At 44.1% G+C, this 14,047-nt stretch overlaps 1 protein-coding gene across 7 annotated transcripts in view; it reads right to left on the reverse strand.

The window, feature by feature from the left end:
- Positions 1-14,047, reverse strand: part of COL6A3 (collagen type VI alpha 3 chain) — a 116,280-nt gene that overhangs the window by 20,678 nt on the left and 81,555 nt on the right. For 5 of the 7 annotated variants that reach the window (XM_032800055.2, XM_032800054.2, XM_032800048.2 and 2 more), the window contains 4 exons: positions 13,117-13,219; positions 9,759-10,153; positions 6,774-7,037; positions 4,444-4,527 (listed from right to left, as the gene is read on the reverse strand). In XM_032800055.2, coding sequence (XP_032655946.1) covers positions 4,444-4,527; positions 6,774-7,037; positions 9,759-10,153; positions 13,117-13,219 — 846 coding nt within the window. The remainder of the gene's footprint in view (positions 1-4,443; positions 4,528-6,773; positions 7,038-9,758; positions 10,154-13,116; positions 13,220-14,047) is intronic. The other 2 variants (XM_075069879.1, XM_075069880.1) reach the window with 2 other exon arrangements.

The following is a 14,047-nucleotide window of genomic DNA, read 5'->3' on the forward strand; positions in this document are numbered from 1 at the left end:
GCCTGAACTCTGCTTGTGCCAGGTCTCTAGTCATATCTGCACATACTCTTGCATGAACCCCACCAGATCAAACATGCCAAGCAGCTGGTGCATGCACCTTTTTTTTTTTTTTTTTTTGCATAGGTTTGCAGGAAATGTTCTATGCTTGTACGTGCCTCTACCTAGCCTAGGACATAAGCGCCAGGTCAATGCAACGTAGCAGTCAGGGGCAGACCAGAGCATGGTGAAAGTGCCAGAACAGTGTAAAACATTTCACAGCCCAAGTGAAATCAGGGACATTACTGTTTGCTGAGGTTTCATGATAAAACAAAACAATTTTTTGGCCTAAGTCCAATATTTGTCAAAACCCGATTTCTCCAGGCCAGACTGTGACCTCCACGCTTCACTGGTGAGCAGTTATTCACAGGAGTGGTCAGTGGGAACTACCTTTGCAAATAACAGCTCATTGGCGGTTCATAGTCTGACCCTCTCTAAGCAAAACCCCCAGAAACCGGGGATACTGGGGGGAGGGGTCACAGGGATTGCACCGAATTGAGCAAAATGTCAGACTGGGATGTCGTTTTGCAGTATATGTGAAATTTCATAATCCTCTCCAGTTTGCTACCAAGCAGATCTCTGCAGAAAAATGCAGCACAGGCATCATTCCTGTCACCTCATCCATTACTGAGGGGCAAGTTGTGGGCCAGGTTGTGCCACTTTAAGTAGGCTGAGGAGTTCTGTACTCCAGGAGCAGCCCTATTCTTTTTAATGGAACCGCTCACAAAGAAAGGTTGCTCCTCTGGGGCCAAGGGTGGCATGAGCTGTCTCAGAGATGCCCATGTCCGAAGGCACAAGGATTCCCTGTGTGCACCAATGCAGAAGAGAGCCACAATGCAGCTGCTAATGCTCTCTGGGGACAGTCTGTGGGGTTGGGGTTGGGATTGGGAAGAGGGGGACATTTTCTAGCACAGATGGCAATGCTGGGCAGCCCAAAGGGACAGGATGGGGACGAAGGATGATCACCACCACCTCCAGCCAGTGGCAGCAGGAAACACACCCTGCACCTTTTCAACAGGCCTAGCAAGTATCACTTTGGGAAGCCCGCAGCAGTCCCTGTGGCATTATGCCATATGCAGTCACGGCATTTCCCACCCACCTCTGCTTGGACAATACACCCCCATTGCACGCACTCTGGGCCATCAGTCGGAGTTGGACATTTTTCCATGGCAGGAATCATGTGGTAGTGGTGTCAGTTTAGAGATCACTGAGGTTTTCTATCTTGGCAGAAAGCATGAAATACAGTGTGGGCTCACGTACCATAGCAAGAAATTCCTCAGTCCTCCAGGTAAGCTAAAACCCTATCAAGCCACTAACATACCGAGTCAGGGAGGTTGCAGGAGGCTAAAGAAGCCAGCTTCTCTGGAAGGTTAGTGGAAGTAGTGTGACTAATTTCCTTAAGCTCCTCAGATAACAGTGTAGGCTGGAATTTCAAAGGGAAAATTAATTTAAAATCCTGTCTCCTTAAACGGAGAGTTCCAGGAGTAAGCTGTCATTTTCAAGTGCTCCAAATGGGTGGTGTTTCTGTGAGCGAATGGTGGTTGGATTTTCTTGGGAAAGTGATGGATGAAACACTGAGGAATTTCAGCTTTACTCCTGGGTTTTCTCTGAGATCTCTAGATAGGGATTGTTTGCTTTCTGTGGTCCAGTCCTGCTCCAGTTTACATCAGTGGGAAGTCTGCTGTAGATTTTAATGGGAGCAGGCTTGGGCTCAAAGAGGACTGCGCTCTGAAGTGTGTATTCAAAAACCTATTTGCTTTGGCATGAGTTTTGGGTTTAAAGTACATTTTTTTTAAAAAACTCGTTGATTTCATAAGGTCTGACTTAACTGAAGATTCAAGTATTTTACTTGGAGTCTGGAATTGATTGTTTAGGGCTAAATCCTGCAGTTCTTGCTCAGGCAAAAATCCCATTCACTTTAATAGGAGTTTGACTACAAGATTTGGCCCTTACTTTGAACACGTGCCTCTTTTCCGTGCCAAATAACTGACACACAAGCTTGTATGCGGGTTAAAATTACGTAACCCAGTATTTCCAGTATGCTATTCTGGTAATTGTCTTAAGCACCTGGATGGAATCCAGATAAGCTGTGCCACTTTATGAACTACTGAACTCTTTATCAAATGGCATGTTTCCTCTAGATCATTAGCTACTGGAAACCTGGGCTCCCCTGGTACCACGACACTCTAAGCAACACATTTCCTAGTCCTCTGAGAGGCTGTATCAATTCCATAGGCACCCATGACTGATTAGCTACTGTATTGTGTATAATTTATGTATTTTGATGCTGTTTTGTTCCGTATATCAACCCTTAAGCATTCCCGCGGTACATTGTATGTCCTATGACGTCACACATGGACACACAGATGTACGGGCACCAGACATCTTGTGCCACTGTTTCGGAAGGCGTGACAAACAAAGGGTTACACGTGCAGACAAGGGCTGGTGCTCTCAAAGTAGCCCTGCAGTCCAAGCCAGCTGTGTCATTCCAGGTGAAAGACCATGGAGGGGGTGGGGAAAGAAAATGGAGATGGTTCACACACAGACAATGGAAATGGTGGAAGATGGCAAAGGAAGAGGAATGTACTTTGAAGGAATCATTCAGTGTATTACAGCCAATCTCAGCAATGGCATGTCATCCAAACAGAGAAATGAAATATTTCTATTCTGGAGCCAGCAAGTTGAAAGTGCTGCTGCTGAGCAATGCTATTTAAACACAATGGCAGTTATACATACTGCACCCATAATAAGATTGTCCCTCCCCAAAGCCAGTGTTAACTGTAGGAAAGCTAGCAAAGATTTTTTCAGATGTTCCTAGGAATCCTAGTCCTTCACAGCACCCAGGGGCTGTGGGGAGAGGTAAGATTCAGTGTGTGTAAAACAATCACTTGAATAAACTCAATCTGGTTTAAAGAACAGGGGCCATATTTCACCCTCATGTACATCCAGGCAAACCCCATTGACCTCAGTGGGGTTGTGTGGGTTGGCCCAAGAACTTCCTAATTCCCATTAGAAACCAATGAGAATCTGGCACCCAACCCCCCTAGTCAGCTCTGAAAGTCTCACCCTCCAGGTCTGCATTTTTAACTCAAATCCACAGAATCTATTTTCAAAGACAATGGTGTTAAGGTAGCACTGAGGTCTTAACAAGACAAAGGTTACAAACCTCAGGATTACAGTGCAGACAGGGAGCCAGGTCCTCAGCCGATGGAAAACATCACCACCCCAGTGACTGCAATGAAATTATGCAGCTTTCCAGGAGTTGAGGGTCCAGAGCTCCCTCGTTTGTGAATCAGATGTTACAGCCAGAGGGCTGAGATCGACGCTAGCTGAAGTGTAAGTGATCACATTAAGTGCAATCAGGTGTTTAATGTTCTTTTTTTTCAGGGTGGGTGGAGTAGCCTTAATGTAATATCTTTATGGTCATTTAAAACAAAGTGGAGGAGCCATCATAGGTATTAATCACTACAATGGTTACATGTTAATAACAAATGTTAATAATAAACACACTGTTAATCACTGAATAGGATCTGATTACTTGCTCATTAATGGTTTATTACAGTAAACCATTGATGCCATGGTGGAAGAAATGAAGAGGAAAGTGGGAAGGTGGTAGGACTTACAATGAGAGGGAAGCTTATTAAACCAACTCAAAAGGTCACAGGACCATTCTTCATAGGATCCCTAGGAAATCTTTCACTTTTGCTCCCTGGTAGGCCACAGACTCTTGGGTAGAGCTTTGTGTTACACCCAGGAGCCAAGTGAACCAAGCATCTAATGGTTCATTCCTTCTCCAGTCTGACACTCCAGTACAATGGTGCAGTGTGTCATAGAGCATCCTGCACCATTTACACCTTCAGGTTAGGAAGGGAGAGTGTCAGGAGAACAGCACAGAACAGCTAATGGGGTTATGCCTGGGATTGGCTTAAGAGCCGGATTGTGCCAGGCTTACTTATATGGCGACTGATCCAAAGGCCCCTGAAACTGATGGAAAGTATCCTATTGACTTTAATGAGCTTTGGACCAGGCCCGGGGAGTGGTACCTCACTCCCTGAGCAGTCATACTGCAATCAGTGTGGCTTCCTACAGAGTAAGGTCCTGCTCTGGGTCAGGCAGGCCAGCAGAATCTAGCCCTGAACAGAACTTTTCCAGCTCTTTGCACCTGAACAGTCTGAGGAAATAACTTCATCCATAACAGAAATAAAGGGTCAGATCCTCTGCTGTTGGAAATCATCTTAGCTTCACTGATTTCCATGCAGTTTACAGTAGGATCTGATCAAGGCCCACCAAAGTCAATTGACTTCAATGGAGCTAGAGCAGACTCTAGAGGAGGACCTAGTACAGTCACAAGACACAGGTAATTATGGAACCTACTGCTCCCATACTGCTAAGTGCATTGCGACTTACCTATTTCTGGCCGTTCCAGGGGCTCAGTATTCACCATCAGATTAGCAGTCGCTACTGAAGGTGCCTTGGGCACTTGTATACTTTCTGTAAGAGCAAAACCAAATGGAATGATCAGCCAAAGGGGAAAAAAAAATCCTAGAGTAACACATGTAGCTAAAGGAAATCCAACATCACCTCCCCTAGCAACTTGTCCAGGCCAGCAACCTGTCTTCTACTTCTTTCCTACTAGAAATCTACTGTCTGGATCAGGAACTGTGCTTGCCAACCAGACACAGCCGTGATCATATTGATTATGGAAGGAATGGAATAAGAGTTGGTAAATAATATGTGCTAGTGCAGGGAGGAAGAGATGCTGCAATGTTCAGAGCTGGGTTTGTTTACATAAATACATAAACTCTAGAAATGTGTATTGGTTGCAGTTGAGACAATGAGTAATTCATGTCAGAGTAACTGTGTCTGAGACTGATTTTTCTGCCTCAGCAACTATGCTAACAGGATAAGCTGCTTTATTCTGTATTATAACAAGACAGTGTTTACTCATCAGTGCTTACATTGGGCCCAGATCACATCATCTCAGGGAAAAAATCCCGCTGGCAGGGATTCCTGAGAAGGAAGTCTCCATAAAAATCCTTTAATGGCGGTTCCCCTTGACTGTTCTATTGGGGTGTTTGGAAACTCCTCAAAAGGTGCATGGGGCCTACTCTCAAACTCCAGGATCCCCTGGGATCTGCTTGGAGGCCCTGCTCTGGTCCCTAGTACCCCCACTACACAGTTCATGGTAGCACAGCCCCTGTGTACGTGCACTACCAAGAACTCTCTCCTGGATACAACTGCTCCCAGGACTTTTGGAGTGGAAGGTAGAGCAATCTCCACAAGGCACACTGCCCTAGGCATCCATACTCCTTCTCCCTGCCCATCTTGCCCTGCTCCCGCCCCACAGTACAGATTCCAAACCCCCCTTCCACAACATTGGGAGGAAGGAAGGGGATGGTGCCCAAAAATAACTAACACTGATAGGTTTCTTTCTGCATAGGACAGGGTGATTCACATGTGGATTTGGGTTGAGAGGGGAGATGAGCCCACCTAGTGGACCAAATACTCAGTTGGTGTAAATCAGTGCTGCCTCTTCAGTTCCAATAGAGCTGTGCCAATGTACAACAGCTGAGCATGCTGCTATCCCCAATGCAATTTGCAGTTCCCAGATGTGGTAGCAGTTACACAGATGCTTTGATGATAACGTTTGTGCTTAATGTAATCAGGGATACATAGACCTTGTCAAGCCCAAACTCTGCTGGAAAGGCCTTTATTCACACTGCAATGGAAGCTTCTACCAAACTGGGTTTTGCCCAAAGTATAACAGTAGTCAAGAGGACTCGTTCAATAACGACCCTCAACGAGGACACAGCCCTCTATATAAATTCTGCTGCACTGCTTCTGTGGGAAGGGTTGTTTTTCAAAGTATGGGTGTATGCAGGCAGCAGCGATAGGAGGAATCCTTCACTGGGCATCCTAGCTTCTAATTCAGTTAATGCAAATACCTCTTCTTCGGGCTGACATCTTCTGAACATTCTACTGGGTGAACTGATTGCTCGCAAAGGCAAGCAACTGTGAGAAGCGTGATCCAAAAAACACTGAAATAATGGAAAGCCTCCTGATGACTCCAGTGGGCTTTGGGAGAGGCTCTACCAGTACTAGAATGAGCCGGTCATGACACTGGCTGGCACAGGGCAATCTTCCTCACACTGCTCTGCCAGTGCATCTCAGTGCTGATCGGCAAAAAAGCTTGGGCTTAGCCTGAATAGCCACTGCTGACTGCACCAAAGAATATGGTGGTTTTCATGAGTTACCTGCATGTGGATTTGAACTTAGGTCTCCAGAGGACTAACTGCTGCTTAATCCCCTCTGAATGGACTCATATAATATGTTATACTAGGACAGTTGGGAAGCTGAGTTATTTTGATACTGAAGGCCTGAGTCAAAGATCAGGGCCCCATTGTGCTAGGGGCTGTACACGCAATAAGAAACAAATATCTCTTTGGGGAATGGCCTAATTCCATTGAAATCTTCATCAATTTAACTGAGTTGAAATGACAACTTGTATTTGCTGTTGCAAACAATTTCTGTTTGCCACTGCACTACAGTCCAGGCTGCTGCACTGAGAGGTGGAATGTAAGACACATGGTTACACACTGAGCATTATCAAGGCATGAATCATCATAATCATCACCAAGTTACTCTCCACTGCTTGTGATTTTTTGCATTTAATGATTTCAACATCTTCCCTGGAAAAAAAAATTTATTCCATCCCACGTGCCCAGAAAGACACTTACTTGTGCTAAACGTTCCCATGTAGGTTACTTTGACTTTTGATTTGTGGAACCCGGTAATTGCTACCTGGTATTTCTGCCCGCTTCTAAGACCGCCGATCACCCGTTCAGTGCTGGTTAAGTTTAGCTTCAGGACTAGAGAGTGGTCATGGGCAGAGGTGATGGTGATATCAAAGAAGTCAAGGGTTTGGGGTTGAGGGTTCACCCAGCGTAGCTTAGCACTGTTCTCAGTGATGTCAGTGATCTGGATTTCACTCTCCACTTTAACTGCAGTGCAACACAAACTAAAGTCAGAGGCTTTGAAGAGAAAAGCTACAAAGAGGGTTTGGTGCATAAGGGATTCTAGTCCAATTAGCTGTTCCTAAGGAGGAGGATGGGAAGGTTAGCCAAGGCTTTAATTATCACCATGTGGAACAGATTATAGAATACTAAGGCCAATATTTTCAAAACTGAGTTTCAGAGGGTGGGTGTGCTGCCTTTTCTGAAACTCAGGACCCTTCAAGGGGTGCCAAGTTTGGCACCCAAAAATTGAGACACCCCAAATCCCTGGTCACTTGTGAAAATCTTGGTTGAAATGCCATGTGTGGCATAGTGCCATAGTTCTGAACTGAATTTTTAAAAATGCTGTATAGAAAATGAATCATGCTCTTTAATTCACACTTGGAAACTGCTTTAGTCAATGTTTCTCAAATATTTCATGTTTGTTCATTAAGAAAGAGCTCTTGATCCTTGCCCACCCCACTGTGGAACCAGAAAAAACCAATGGATAATGCAACCATGATGGGCTGACTGCTCAAAAAAGGGCATGGTTTGAGGAGCCCATGGAGATTTCAAGGGATGTGCAATGAGAGGGCTTGATCTGGACTGCTGCAGTAGGGTTTGAGAGGCCTGTGCAAATCAGGGAAGAGTTAGGGCTGGTACATCTGTGATTATGTGGCCAAAATATCCCCACAGAAATAGGGCAGGAGGACAGTAGCTGCAGATACAACTGCAGCTCTGTCAAGGCTGCTTCATGCCTTAGGGTCTGCTGCTGAGCTACAGTCTTGGAGGAAGATTGCCCCATGACCACAGCAGAACAGTCCCAGCCCTTCCCTAGGGCTAGTCTACACTTAAAATGCTAAAGCAGCACAGCTGTGCTACTGCAGTGTTCCAGTGCAGACTATACTTATGCCAATGGAAGGGGTTGTCCTGTTGGTGTAGGTGATTCACCTCCCTGAGAGGTGTTAGCTCGGTCAGCAGAAGAATTCTTCCATCGACCTAGCACTGTCTACAAGGTGATTTAGGTCAATTTAACTACACTGCTCAAAGGTGTGGATTTTTCACACCTTTGAGTGATGTAGCTATGCCGACCTAATGTAGCTATGCAGACCCTTTTCTGCTCTCTCCAGCTTACTTATAGGTACCAGGGTTAGAGCTTAAAAAAAAGAAAGCACGTAGTGCCATGTGTTACTTCAACTCCTCAAAATCAGCAGTTCAGTTCTAAATGACATAATATTTCTTCAGTACTTTTCATTCACATACACAATTTTCTTTCTAGAAACAATAATAGATCTGGGTGGAGCTGAAAAAAACTGTTTCTGAATGTTTCTTTGACTAAAAGATGTGAACTGACTTTTCCACACTCATTGGCATCAGCAACATTTTTTGCTCATAAGAAAGTTCACGGAAAGCGGACGCTTGGGAAACCTTGAGCAAAAGTATTATCATGTGAAGGTCTGTGGCAGAAATGTTCATCTGAACACTGAAACATTTCTGCTTTCCCTCTTCCTCTTTATAAAAATTTCGATCACCCAGCTATCCGATGTGACAAGTGACCAAATCACAGTCCATGTAGAAAAATAGTGACTAGTCAAAGACATCTTCAAAGCAATCAATCCTCCCACAAACTGAAATATGTTTACATGAAGTTCCTAGCAATTTCAAAGAGCAAACAAATCTGCAAACAGGCCACATTATAAGCTGGCACGGCTCCATTGACTTCTGAGTTATACCAGCTGAAGCCCTAGCCCAATGTCCACCCAAGGGTAATTTATGAACAGAAAATAGGTCTAAATGAGTCAAATTATTTGCAGTGAAGAGTTTGCCTAGATCTGGATAAAACTATGATAGAATGTTGGATAAAACCATTAGAAAACTGGCTGAAAACTCCAGTGAAGCATGAGATTGTGTCTCCTCTGCAAGCTTATGAAAAGCTGTCCCTAATGAAACTGTAACCTTATATTTACATGGAGATGTGTTTTCTGCAAACATTTAGTGTACATCTGCCATTTGTTCTTTGTTACTTGTGTCACTGAAAAGTAAAGACTTATGCAATCCCTTGACAAAAGCATATGGTATAGCTCTTTTCAATTACCACTGCTCCATGTAAGAGCCTTTATTTTCCCATATATGGTGCTAGTATTGGTTCTGTCTGCACAGACTGTGACATTTAGTTGACTCAGAAGTCAAATGATCCTATACAGTGGCTATGTGCTTAACCACAATGGGCCAAATTCTGCCCTGCTGTAATGCTATTAAAGACCCTCAAGGTCAAGCCAATGGCATTACACCTATGACCCAGTAGTACTGGGTTGAACTGTATAAATCGTTTACTTTATTTATTCCATCTAAACCACCGAGAATCAACAAAGTATTTGAAAGAAGAAATATCTTTTATTCAGTATAAATCCTCTCTAGTCTCTGATTCATTCATAGCCACGCAATCCCACCAAATCTTTGTGGGTGTTTCCAGGCACAGAAGTTAGGGCAGCTCTCCCGCTGGTGTAAATCAACAAAGCTCCAATGAAGTCAATAAAATTTTACCACTTTACACCAGTAGAGGATCTGGCCCTCTAGCCACTTTTTAATGAATATAGTCCTTTCCGAGACCGAAAGCACTGACTTTTTATTTCCCAGTATTTTAAAAAGTGAACACTGAATTTTATTGCTCAAATCCTGGATTGCAGCCCATCTTCTAAAAATGGGAAGACTGGGGAATACCGTACATACCTGCTGGTTTGTCTGCAGCAGCTGTACTTGCACTGGGAGCTGGAGTTGTACGTGCACCAGGAGTTTTGCTTCCAGTTGTAGTTGTAGCTTTATGAGCACTGGTAGTTGTATTTGCAGTTGTAGTTGCAGCTTTACGAGCACTGGTAGTTGTGTTTGCAGCTGTAGCTTTACGAGCACCGGTAGCTGTGTTTGCAGTTGTAGTTGTAGCTTTACGAGCACTGGTAGCTGTGTTTGCAGCTGTAGTTGTAGCTTTATGAGCACTGGTAGTTGTGCTTGCAGTTGTGGTTGTAGCTTTACGAGCACTGGTAGTTGTGCTTGCAGTTGTGGTTGTAGCTTTATGAGCACTGGTAGTTGTGGTTGTAGGTGCACTTGTCGTCACATTGTTTGCAACATAGCTGTTTAAACAAAACCAGTTGTTAAAGCTCAGTAAATTTTTCTATTTAACATGAAATGTAGCTGTACCAGGCAATAACATCTTTATTTGTGTTATACTAGAATTCTGGAAGTAGAAGGACTAATAAAAATCCACTAAGTCAATGGGAATCTTTCTATGGACCTCCCTGTGCTGTAGACTGTGCCCACAGAGAAATGAAAAGCTGGTGGACTTCTGCCAAGCGCTATGCCTAAGTACTATCATGGCCAGCACGTTACAAGTTCTGTTGGTAAGGAGGCCATTAATTAGATAGCACTGTAGGTATCCTATAGTACATGGGTGGGGAAACTACAGCCCGTCAGACCATTTAATCTGGCCTTCAGCTCTCGCCAGGGAGCAGGGTCGGCGGTTTGCCGGCCTGAACCCCCTCCAGCTCCTACGTAGTACATGGAGGCATGGCCAGGGGGCTCTGCATGCTGCTGTGTCTGCAGACACCGCCCCCACAGCTCCCATTGGTCATGGTTCCCAGCCAATGGGAGCTGCAGGGGTGGCGCCTGCAGACAGGGAAGCATGCAGAGCCGCCTGGCCACGCCTTGGAGTTGGAGTTGGGAACATGCTTCCGGGAGCTGCTTGTGGTAAGGGCTGCCCAGATCCTGCAGCTCTGATCTCCCTCTCACCCTCCGAACTCATTGGTACCAGCCCAGAGCACCCTCCTGCACCCCAAAGTCCTCATCCCCAGCACCCCCCCATGCCCCAACCCAGAGCCCCCTCCCATACCCTGAACTCCTCATCTCTGGCCCCACCCCAGAGCCCACACCCTCAGCCAGAGCCCTCATCCCCTCCTGCACCCCTGCCCCCAATTTTGTGAATATTCATGGCCCACTATACAATTTCAATACCCCGACGTGGTCCTCAGGCCAAAAAGTTTGCCAACCTTTGCTATAGTATAAGCTTTTTAAAAGAGATTAATTTTTTTCATTTTCAAACATATCTGTCCTGGTTTTTATATCCTATCACCATGCAAGCTGAATCTTCTTGCCACACATAGATTCATAATAATGTAGGGCTGGAAGGGACCTCAAGCAATTATCTACTCCATTCCCACCCCCCATGGTGAGGCAGGACCAACTATACCTAGACTATGCCTTATGGCATGATTGTGGTATGAGAGAGGGCAACAACCCTAACCATACACGACATCCCATAATAGCACAATCATTTTAGCAGTGATTTCAATGATGCTAGTGAAGTAAGAGAAAGATGCACAATTAACAGATGAATAGTAAGGTATAACAGGCTCAGTCTTGCTTGCTCTGTACGTGGAATTCTCACTGACGTTACTGGAATTTTGATGAAGAGAGAACCTGGAGGATGGGTCCATTGACATGACTTGTGGATTTAACATAAAAAAATCTGCTTTCGAAAATCCAGGACCAAGATTTTCCAAAGATGCTAGTCATAGCAAGTGTCTTACTTTTGGGGTGTCCAACTTGAGTGAGACCTCCTAAAGGAGCATTAACCAAAGTGTGTAGCATGCCCATTAAGGGAGTGCAAAGCACTAGCTGGAGCAGGAGATGTATAAATTGAGAGGAGACAGCTTTTAACAACACATGACTAGGTTGAATGGGAGTGTGACTGGTTTCATTTTTCCAGAAGCAAGGGATCAGCTTTCAAAAGTTTGGGAAATGCTATCTAAGAAGGGTCTGATGTTTAGAGATAGGGTAACCAGACAGCAAGTATGAAAATCAGGATGGGGGTGGAGGGTAATAGGAGCCTATATAAGAAAAAGACCCATAAATCAGGACTGTCCCTATAAAATCGGGACATCTGGTCACCCTATTTAGACAGTGCTGAGCAACTGGTCTCTCTGTAAATGAGGTCCCTTTGGGGTGGGTCAAGCTGAGCACCCAAAACCACCATGCACTTTTGGAAATCTTGGTCCAAATGAGGAATCAAAATTATCTAAAGACATTGTTATAAACAGATAGCTAAGGGTTAATGTTTTTTTTCACCGGTAAAGGGTTAACAAACAGTGACCTGCAAGACCTGACCAGAGGACCAATCAGGAAACAAGATACTTTTAAATCTCGGTGGAGGGAAGCCTTTGTTTGTGGTTTTTGGGTTTTGCTTTGTTTTCTCTGGGTCCTGAAAGGAACTAGACGTGCAACCAGGTTTCTTGCCAATCTTTCTGCTACAGTCTCTTATATATTCAGAATAGAGAGTATTAAGTAAAAAGGCGGTTATAGTCTTTTAAATTGTTTTTTTGTATTTGCAAATGTGTAGTTTGCTGGAAGTATTTTTAAATTGTATTTTTGCTGGGGAGGTGTTTTTACTGGTGTCTAAAGCTAAAGACCCGTAATACATCTTGTATTTACAAGATTTCTTTTTTTTCTTTATTAAAAACTCCTTTTAAATACCTAATTATTTTTTCCTCTGTTCATGCTAAGGTATTAAGTCTGTACTCACCAAGGACTTGGTGGGAGAGAGAAAGGAGGGTGAGGTGGAAGCCTCTGTTTTAAGATTCAAGGAGTTTGAATCACAGTATTTTCCAGGTAACCAGGGAGGAAAAGCCTAGGAGAGGCACTGGTGAGGGAAAGAGTTTACTTTCCTTGTGTTAGGATCCAGGGGGTCTGGATCTTGGGGTCCCCAGGAAAGTTTTGGGAAGACCAGAGTTAATCAGGCCTCGTGCCTGATTGGGGGAGCGTATCAGGTCTAAGCTGGTAATTAAGCTTAGAGGAATTCATGCTAGTACCTCATTTTTTGGACTCTAAGGTTCACATTGGGGAAAGAATACTTTGACAGACATGGATGTGCCGCTCCTTTGCTACAGCACTAAGGACAACAGGGTGCATGAACATTTAGATGCCCTGTGGAAAGATCTAGGATTCAGTTTAATTCAATATTACAAGGAATATGAAGACCGTGCTTGTCCCTCAGAAATTTGGCTTTCAAAGCCCAATCTGTTGCAGAAAAACTACTACTTACAATGGTTTTTGGCCAAGTTTAGAAGAGCTCTTAGCTAACTTGTCATCTTGGAACCAATCACATTGTTTCCGTATGTCTGGAGACAAGTAAAAAGAGTTTTCACCTAGAGAGAGAAACAGCTCAGCGTGAAATGTTGTTTTTAATAATGGTAATACTTCAAAAAACAAAAAAAAGAATTCATCAACTCAGCATAACAATTATTTCATGTTAATTTACCCACATTGATCTCACTTTGGCCGCAAAAGACAGCACACCTGTTTTAGATTGGAATGTTGTGTTAACAACTATATTATATCATCTCTGGCACCAGCTCCATTTGATCACTACAAAAAATTAAGCTGTTGCTTAAAATGGTATATTTATTATTTCAAGACAGCAAGATCTCCACAGTGATTATAAATTTTAGATTTATTTCAGGACAAATCACAAGAATACAGAGAATGTCTAAACCCTGCTGCACTTAAACAAAACCTGTGTGTTCCCTCAATACAGGCTCAGCTGAACATGTAATATTTTTCTGACAATTTAAAGGATCTAGCCCTCCTCAGAGGGATGGATAGCTCAGGGGTTTGAGCATTGGCCTGCTAAACCTAGGGTTGTGAGTTCAATCCTTGAGGGGGCCATTTAGGGATCTGGGGCAAACATATGTCTAGAGATTGGTTCTGCTTTGAGCAAGGGATTGGACTAGATGACCTCCTCAGGTCCCTTGCTACCCTGATATCCTATGATGAGGAAATCAAGCTGCAGCATTCCAAATGCATATTCTATTCCCAGGTGCCAAGACTGTATGATGGTGGTGACAGTTGTGGAGTCCATAAGGGAAATCCCAACTCTGAGGCTTTGTTAGCCCAATGGGCTGCTTTTGGTACTGAAGTATTGTGTACTGTAGGAGAGGCAGGGTTGTGAAGAACCCCAAGAGGGTTAACGTACA

Source organism: Chelonoidis abingdonii, chromosome 10 (genome assembly GCF_003597395.2).
Source record: "Chelonoidis abingdonii isolate Lonesome George chromosome 10, CheloAbing_2.0, whole genome shotgun sequence".
NCBI lineage: Eukaryota > Metazoa > Chordata > Testudines > Testudinidae > Chelonoidis > Chelonoidis abingdonii.